General features: G+C 40.1%; 1 protein-coding gene across 7 annotated transcripts in view; it reads left to right on the forward strand.

Moving 5' to 3' along the window:
• The window catches only part of Synrg (synergin gamma), a 67,955-nt gene extending 59,023 nt beyond the window's left edge, over positions 1-8,932 (forward strand). For all 7 annotated transcript variants that reach the window (XM_026398075.2, XM_026398081.2, XM_026398082.2 and 4 more), the window contains 3 exons: positions 4,635-4,745; positions 5,102-5,137; positions 6,435-8,932. In XM_026398075.2, the coding sequence (XP_026253860.2) occupies positions 4,635-4,745; positions 5,102-5,137; positions 6,435-6,566 (279 nt within the window). In that variant the 3' untranslated portion in view covers positions 6,567-8,932. The remainder of the gene's footprint in view (positions 1-4,634; positions 4,746-5,101; positions 5,138-6,434) is intronic.
• Positions 8,933-9,355: the final 423 nt, after the last annotated feature.

Genomic DNA, 9,355 nt, shown 5'->3' on the forward strand with positions numbered 1-9,355 from the left:
TAGCTAAGGATTCAATACTGTGTATCTCAGTCTAACTCTGGGACTTGTCAGTATAAGCAAGTCATATATAGTATGTTTTTTAAAAATCCTTGCTAAATACATGAAACATCTTCTAATTAAATAATTATGGTGGCCTGTTGAAAGCATAACTTCAGCTATTGATTGGTGTCAAACTGCTACATACACTACAATAATCCCCTGCTTATAGAGGTGTATTTAGGAAGGTTAATTTTGTCATTTGAAAGATTAATTTGATCACAGGGTAATTTATGCAGAGCCTTATGATTTTCATTGGAGATTACAGTGTGACCTTTTCCTCCACTTTTCTAATGCCTTCAGTAAACACATATTAAAGGGCTTTTATTAATTTGATTTCAAATTCACAGTTTTCTCAGATTCCAATTATTTCTCAAATAGTCCTGATTCAGTAAGATGATGAATGTCTGTAATGTAGATGACAGAGGTGGTAATGTATTTTTAACTTCTTTGGAAAGCTTTAGTTTATCAAAGTGAATGATTGTGACAATCTTTTAGACTATTTTTTACTTTCCAGAGCAGTTTTATTTTTTGGTCTGATGTTGTTTGGTTGATTGTTTTTAGTGTGGTGCTGGGAATCGAATCCTTCAAAGTACATTTCTCAAAGATATCTGAGAGTCTCAACGCCTATTAAGGAAGTAAGCTAGCATAAGTGAAATTATTACCATTTGCAGATGATAGAACTAGAAAACAAACAAGTAACAGTACCATCGCACGACATTTGACCAAAGTGCCCATGATTACACTAAAAAAGGAAAGGGAGAGAAGAAAATTTATCCTCTGACTTGGCTAAGGCCATGTGAGTTTACTGTAGAATCCTCAGAATATAATTGAAACAACACACACACACACACACACACACACACACACACACACATGTTTTTCCTGCCCTACCTGGAGTTTAAGAAAAATTTGTGAAACTACTTAATGCTTTGTTATTTCACAATAGAAAGGGATGGAGAAACATGATACGTAGTTCACACATTTTTCTAGGAAGAAGCTGCTTTTTTTTTTCTCTAGGGAAGAAAACTAAAAGTATATAATACAGCTTTCCTTTGTTGTTCAAAAAGAGTCTGGTAACCCTCTGTGGTTCAACCTAGAGTAACTTCAGAAAATGTAGCTACTACTTTGGTAGGAGTTTGCCATCATCCCGGTTCACCTCAGTGTCCATGAGGATAAACCAACACCGTGCCAGGTTCCCAGGTCCTTGACCACTTGGACGCAGGGCCCTTGTGTCCACTTGCTGGCTTCACCTGCGTGCATGATCCCTGGAGACTGTGTTCCCGTGTCAGACTGCAGTGCGTCTGCAGTCCTCAGTTCAGACAGCTGACTTTCTGAGCCCAGCCACGCTGGCAAGCCTCCACTCTCCCCACACTCCACCTGCACTGCCCTTGTTCTTGGTTCTTAGGACAGGACACTGGCTGGACCATTTACTTTGTTCCTTTCAACTCCTGTCTGTCTTCACTTCCTTTCCCACCTGCTAATCCCTGTGTGCCCAACTCCCTTCCTTCAGTCAGGCTCATCAGACAGCCAGCCCAGATATGTGCAGCCATTTTCCTTCTCACAGCCATCTTGACCACTGCTGGTACAGGGACTCCCACCACCGCAGTTTGCTGCCCTTGATCAGTTCTCAAGGCCACTGCCATTTATACGCTACTGATAAGCTCACCACCTCCTATAGAGAGAGGACAGGCCCTCTGAGTTTCCTTCCATTGCAGTGGTGTGTTGGAACCAATTCTTCCCAGCTTATAAGAACTGATTGTTATATTTTCAGGAATTTTGTAAGTCAGTTGTTAAGCACACCGTTATTAAAAATTATATAAATTTGCAGTTAAAAAGTAAGAACAGAGGTTAAAAAAATACTAAAAAAAAGACAAATACTCAAGGCTCTCTAGTTCTTTTATTATATTTTACTATCATCTAGCTTTGTGGGTTATTTATGTTTGTCATAGGACAACCATCTGTCTCTGTTTGCTCAGGACTAAGGAATTTCTTCAGTGCTAAAACCAGAACAGTCTTCCACAAACCAAGACAGGTAGTCACCATAGAATATTGTATAACATGATACAGATACTAGGTAATGATATGATTGTACATCTCTTCCCAATTTCTTGTTCATTGACATCACTTTTAAAAGCCTGAAATCAGCAATGGTGGGAGTATTTGTATCATGGAAACCTGTAAATGCTTTATATCAGGGTTGCTTTATTTTATTTTAGCTGATTATTTAGATTTTAAAAGGTGTCAGAGAAGCCCAGTATGGTGGCGCATGTCTGTAATCCCAGAGGTTTACATGCCTGTAATCCTCAGCAGGAGGATCGCAAGTTCAAGGCCAGCCTCAGCAATTTAGCAAGGCCCTAAGCAATTTCATAAGACCCTGTCTCAACAAATAAAAAGGGCTGGGGTTATGGCTTAGGGGTTAAGCACCTCTGGGTTCAATCCCTGTACCAAAAATCAAAAAAATATTAACGTGCATTAAATTTATGCATGCTGTGTGTATAGGGATTGTATTGTGAATACCACAAAGTTGAGAAAATATTCCTCAATGTTCAGCAAAGAAGTTACTCAGTCTTTGACAGACGAGTGAAGTTCTGAGATAATGTCTTTATTGTTTCACTTTAGTCTTAGTCTTTAACATGAAAATATCAACCAGTATTTATTTCAAAACTACACATTTGTGAAAGTAACCGAAGAGTGACTATGAATCCAAGAGTTGCCAAAATCAAAGAAAACATTCCATGAGAATCAATTGACTAATGGAATTTACAATAAAGATGATTATATATTTTATTATTTGTAAACTATTTGTTGCACTTCCTTTATAGCAGTTAAGTTTATAGTAAATTGTGAGTGTTTGTATGCATACTATTTTCTTGTTGGAAGATCAGTTCTTGATGGCAGAGAATGGGACCATTTTGCTTCTAAGGAAGCCAAGGATGCTGCTGAACAAACGATTATCCAGCCTAAAATGTCAGAAATAAATTGCTTTAGATATTTTAAAAACTTCTTCAGGGCTTAGGTTGTGGCTCAGTGGTAGAGTACTTGCCTAGCGTGTGTGAGGGTTAGATTGTCACTAACTCATATAAATAAATGAATAAAATAAGTCTATCAATATCTAAAAAAATATTTAAAAGAATCAAACTTCTTCACATTAAGAGTCCAACACTTCTAACTGGGTGTGGTGGTGCATGCCTGTAATACTAGAGGCTCAGGAGGAACTCAAATTCAAGGCCAGCCTCAATAACTTAGACCTAGTCTGAAAAAATAAGAATGGCTAGGGATGTAGCTCAGGGGTTAAGAGCCCCTGGGTTCAATCCTGAGTACCAAAAAAGGAAAGAAATTGACAACTTTCCAAAATACAGACCTTACCCTTTTAATCACTATATTCCATATTTCATAGATTTATTTTGGAGGAGTGCATTAGATAACTCCTATAAAGAGTGAGCATAATAGCTGGGCATGGGGTGCATGCCTGTAATCCCAGCGGCTTTGGAGGCTGAGACCCTGTTTCTAAATAAAATACAAAATAGGGCTGGGGGTGGGGCTCAGTGGTCAAGTGCCTCTGAGTTCAATCACTGGTACAAAAAAAAAAAAAAAAAAAAAAAGCAAGGCTTGACTTTCAGATCTTGGAGTACTGACTTTTCAAATCTCATTCTCAGGACTAGGCCCAGCCAGCCAGCCACCTGCACACAGAGCACCTGACCTTAGCTGTCCCACAGCAACTCCAGCTTCAGTTCAGCTGTTCCAAACTGAACTCTTCTCCCACCCTCTACCTTCAAGCCTGATCCTCCTCTCACATCCAACAGATCGCTCAGTCCTTGATTCCACTGCCTTCAAAGCTTTTCCATGTGTCCATTCTCTTCTCTTCCCCACTGTTGCTGCCATAGCTCTAACCTTTAGTATGTCCCCTGGATTGCTACAGCAGCCTTCTAACAGGCTATCCCTTGAGGGTGGCCACCCCCAACTCATTGCCTACCATGCAGCCAGAAGGATCCTGCTGTGATCTGGTTACAATGCTCCTTACATCCCTTTGAAGGCTCTTCGTGTTCTAGCCTCACCTCCTCCCACCTTTCATAAGCATGACTCCCACCCTCTAGCTTCTTGCCCACATCCATGCTTAGAGGTCTTTGCCTTGTGCCACTTAATACATTTAATACCCTTTGCTCCCCTACCTCACCCAACACATCCCATCTGTACTCGGCCAAGATGATTTCAAGTTTTAGGAAGCATTGCCTGACCTCAGGCTCCTTCTCCCGAGGTTGAGTGAGGTGCCCTTCCCCTTGTCCTGGTACTCAGTGCTTGCCTCTGAGTAAGCACTGGCTACAATTATGACCCTGAATTGCCTGATACCCACCTGACCCCTCTGTAGACCGTGAGTCCTCAAAGTACAGGGAGCATTTTTTTACTCATGGTGGCATCCCTACTACCTAGAATATAGCAGGTATTTGGCAAGTGCTTGGCGGGAGGGGGGAAACTAGGATGGTATTAGAGACTTGGCTTAATTTGCTGCCAGACCTCCGGAGGATGAATGATCAGGGAGTGAAGCAAACAGCATTTGAAATTCCTGGACTCTTACCCATTTGTCTTGTCACTTACAGCCAGATGAAAATTCCCTGGATTTTTCTTCTTGTATGCTGCGACCTGGGATTAAAAATGCTCAGGAACTTGCTTGTGGGGTGTGCCTCTTAAATGTGGATTCTAGGAGCCGGGTAAGTCGTATGCCTTCCAAAGAGGGCAAAGTGCTTCCCTAACTTGACCTGGGTGACAACATCATGTAGCATGCTTCAGTGCAAGGTTTGTGACTACAGGTGGGAATTTGAAAAAATCGCAAAAGCCGAGGTAGTAGGGAATACCTTTCTTTCCAGGGGCAGTCGGGGGTGCTGTTGAAGGAGCAGATGTGGTCCTTCCCTTTCTAATAAACATGCTGTCTGCATTGCACCCTGGGGTAGAAAAGAGGAAAGGTTTCCTATGAGGATTTATGTGGAGGCAAGAAGCCCTGTTTTGGGTTTTCTTTGTTTTTGTTTTGTTTTGTTTTGTTGACCTTATGGTTTCAACATTATTTCAGAAAGAAGAGAAGCCTGCAGAAGAACATCCTAAAAAAGTATGAACCAGTTACACATTATCTTAGCGTGTCCATCTTAATTTTGAGTGTGGAAGGCAAACAGACGATTCTGTTGCCATCCTGGACCGTTCCAATCATGATCCTTTACTGAGTCATCTCTGTTCCCATAATGTTTGACTGAATCAACTAACATCTGTGTGGACCACTGCTGTCTTGTTTGCATGCTTGTGTCTCATAATTGGCTTCTGGTGTTATAGTTATTTTTCTCTGCAGTGAACAGGGTAACAGAATGAGCAACTTCTGGAAGACTGGAAGTTGTAGTGACGCATAGAATGAGATCAGAGAGCTTCAGGAATTAGCTGTTAACAGACAAAAACAAATCCGTTGGGTTTTAGAGTTTTATTTACTTACTTTTAGCATTTTAGGAAACTAATCACAGAAGTGGTCCAGGTTGGTACTACTTTTCCCCAGTTGACTGTAACCTACCTTTAGAAATTACTAATCTGGAAATAAGTCTTGTGTGTTTAATGTTCATTATTTTTTTATAAACCCTATACCTGTTGGGACTTTTTAACTACAATAGTCTCCCCTTGTCCTAAAGGAATATGTTCCAAGACACCCAGGGGATACCTGAAACCTCAGATAGTACTGAGCCCAACATATGCCATGTTTTTTTCTATATGCTCATACCTATGATAAAGTTTAACGTAAGAGAATAGTTACAATAACAAAATAATTATAGCAATACACTATAATAAAAGTCAGGTGAATGTGGTTTCGATCTCTCAAAAGAGTGAGGATATGTGTTCATATTGTGAAACCACAGTTCACTGTGGATAACGGAAACTGCAGAATGCAGAACTGCAAATAAGAGGGACTATTCCTGTTGGCATTAGACCTAAGAGTTGTTGATTCTTTTCTAACTCTCCTATAATTTTTCTGCCATAAATGGACTATAATCAGCCACAGAATTTTAAGGGGTTACAATTAGAGGGCATCTTTCAGCACAGTAAGGGATGGCAATTATCTGTGGCTGTTGGTAATTTTAGTTCCGGGTCATGACCTCTCCCCAATCCCCACAGCCTCTGCCTTTTCTAGGAAAGACTTGGCCTTCTTTTGCTGAAACTAGGTTGAATAGTAACAATCTTTCTACCTTTAATTAGCAGTAAACAACTTTTGTTACTTGAATTCCCAAGCTACTTGCTCAGCTTTTGTGTGTGTGCCATTCAGGCCTCAGCCTCTGTGACAACTGGTGAGGTGTATGTGTTGGTTGCTGATAAGCACTTGGGAGCAGAAAACACCTGACTTGCCCCATCCATATCTCTATTTCCGGCAGGCGTTCAACTCAGAAACAGACAGTTTCAAGCTGGCCTATGGAGGGCACCAGTATCACGCCAGCTGTGCAAACTTCTGGATCAACTGTGTTGAACCAAAACCTCCTGGTCTCATCCTGCCTGACTTGCTCTGAAAAGGTCCTTTAGGAAGCACTGTTTTGTTTTTGTGTTTTTTCTGTCACACCTCTGAGGGTGACAGGGTCAATAAACAGAATATGAGTACTGCAAGGTTCACCTGCATGGATCTATGAATTCCCCAAGAGGTAAAGAAAATGCAGTGGAAGTTCCCCGACATTCCTATAGACAACCTTTGATCTCTGATTCCTACTGCCAGTCTCTTGGATTTGAGATAAAATTGCCTACCTAAACCACATGTGACAACAGAAGTTCACACACTTATTTCTAGTTCTCTTAAAGATGTTTGAAAATATGGACCACAGTTTTCTTTAAAGAATGTTTTGCTGCTGCAGTACTGAAACTGTGAAGAATTCGACATTTGAAGAAAAATAACTTATTATTGTGGTACTGGTATTGGCAGGACTGTTCAAGCCAGTGCTTATTTTATGTCTAGAACACGTGGTCCTGTGAAGTAGAATGCATTTCTCTGCATTTAGTTTGTAAATATCTGTAATGAATAAACTGGAAATTGTGATTAAACTGATACTCTATGTTCTTAAAGAAAAAAACTTTGCTCATCTCCATTGGACAATAGCGGGCAGTGAAGGCAGATGTACCATCTTTGTTGTCACAACTGAACCCCTGACCCTTGTCACCTTTCAAGAAAACTCTTTCCCAAAACATGCCTGAGTCCTTTGCAGTGGAGAGGAGCATCCACTTCTGACAGAGGCCCCAAACCTGCACATCAGGATGAATATGCTTCCCCTTTGAAGCCTTCATTGAAAACCATTTTTGCCCCACAAAAAGGCTAGTTATTTTTCCAGACAAGATCTGGAAAGGCTGTGAAACAAAATCTCTCTGCAGTGGCATCTCTCCACATTTCCAAAGATGACTGCATAGGGGCCAGCACTGCATATCTGTGAGAGATCTGAAAATTAACTCAGGGTGAGAGAGGAACTCCCAGCCTAGTGAGCAGGATAGTAAGATACGTGTCTATTTATGGTAGAGATACATGCCGTAGAAGCATGGAAGGAAATTGTTCATCAACCTCACTAAATTTTAGAAGGAAAAGGCTCATGTTCTCTGGTGTAAGATTTTCTTTGCCGCTTATACCGAATGCATAAAATCAGAGGACCCAGAGCCAAATGTTAAAGGCTGTTATTTCTTGGAAGAATGGACCAATCTAGGACACATATTTCTCTGTTGCTTTTGTGCTCCATGAAGATATTTTGGATCTAGTATGTTTCACTTTGTATGACTTAGGCTTTCTGACCTAGGCTTGTTTTTTATTTGTAAACTTTGAGAAGGTTGCATTTTTTTGTCTGGATGTCTGCTGTTTTTACATAATTGTTTTCTCTCTTTGGGACAAAACTTGGAGGAATTGTGCTGTTTCAACTTACACCTTTTACATATTCTTTAAGAAAGTCGTAGAGCATTTTAAACAGCTGTTGATGTGGCTTCTGCTTTACCCTACTGTATACAGGGTGCACAGAGAAGTGTTGATAAGTCAAGTCTGTTTTTCTCATTTGCTCTCAATGATGCCATCTCCAGCTATTTGTAACTGAGATGGCTTTCTGATTTGTCACCTAGAGCCTTCTGCCTTTGCAAGGTGAGTGTGGTGTCTGTAACGGGACAGGTGGGCTGGTGTTTAGCAGACCTTTCCTGAGGTCTCTGCCCCACTTCATCCTGGACTGCAACAGTTTTCATTATGGCACTAAAATAACACGCAGGCTTAACTGTCTTGCAGATTCCATAATTGAATCTACCTTAGCAAGAATGTTTCCCAGTTTGATGGAATTTATATTGCTGAAATACTTTGGGGAGAAGGCTGTATGGACACAGTGGCCTATGTCAATGATATTTTTTTAAAGTACCTGTTCACTAGATTGGTTTTCCTTCCTAGATTGACTCTAGAATGCATCAGATTAAATTCCTGCATGTAATCACAGCTGTGTTTATCAAGTGATAGGTTCAGTGACTCTTTGGGAGGTGCCAGAAGAAAATTCAGTAGATGTCAACAAAAACCTTTTGTGATGAAAAGTGTTCACTACTTTTTAATATCTGCTTAATACTTGAAATGTTTAGTTACCTACCCCAATAAGGATTCGCTAAGTGTGGAATGCCATCAGGCTGATTTTTCTTTGTACATGTTTGTTAAAATGACTCATCATTGCGTTCAGCCTCACCTCGGCTCCTGTTAGCCAAGAGCCCAGTGTCCTTGGAAACAGTAACCAAGGTTACTTATTTCCATACTGTGTATTGTGTCGGGCAGCTTCACCCCACTGCTTGAATGGTGATTAATAAGCACTTTTCTTTTTGGCATTGCATTTTAGCTTTAAAATTTCTATGGCTTATTATGTAATTTAATTTTTGTCTGGACACGCTTGAGATAGAAAAGTACAAGGTATACTAGGACAGTTTCCATGTTTTTCCTATGGTTACTAGTTAACATTGTATATGGGTTGCATATTCTAAATTATTTGAATATTTTGTGTATATACACATATTGTGGGCACTTTGGGCGTTTTGTTTTTTTGGTCTGATTTGTTAAAGATATGTTCTACTTTCCTATTTAATTAGTATGTTCCTAAAGCTATAAAAAGATTATGAGGAGCTATATGACCTATACGTTTGAAATGCTTGCTCTATACTGGGACCACTATGAAAATTCCCCTTTTATACCTTCTAGGTCAAACATGTTACTTTGTGTGAACAGCTAATAAACTGATATTTTCAAAGATATTTGCCATTTAGAAGGGAGCATTATAGTCTGTTGTAGACCACTCTGGCAAATGTTAGAATGCAG

Source organism: Urocitellus parryii, chromosome 7 (genome assembly GCF_045843805.1).
Source record: "Urocitellus parryii isolate mUroPar1 chromosome 7, mUroPar1.hap1, whole genome shotgun sequence".
Lineage (NCBI taxonomy): Eukaryota > Metazoa > Chordata > Mammalia > Rodentia > Sciuridae > Urocitellus > Urocitellus parryii.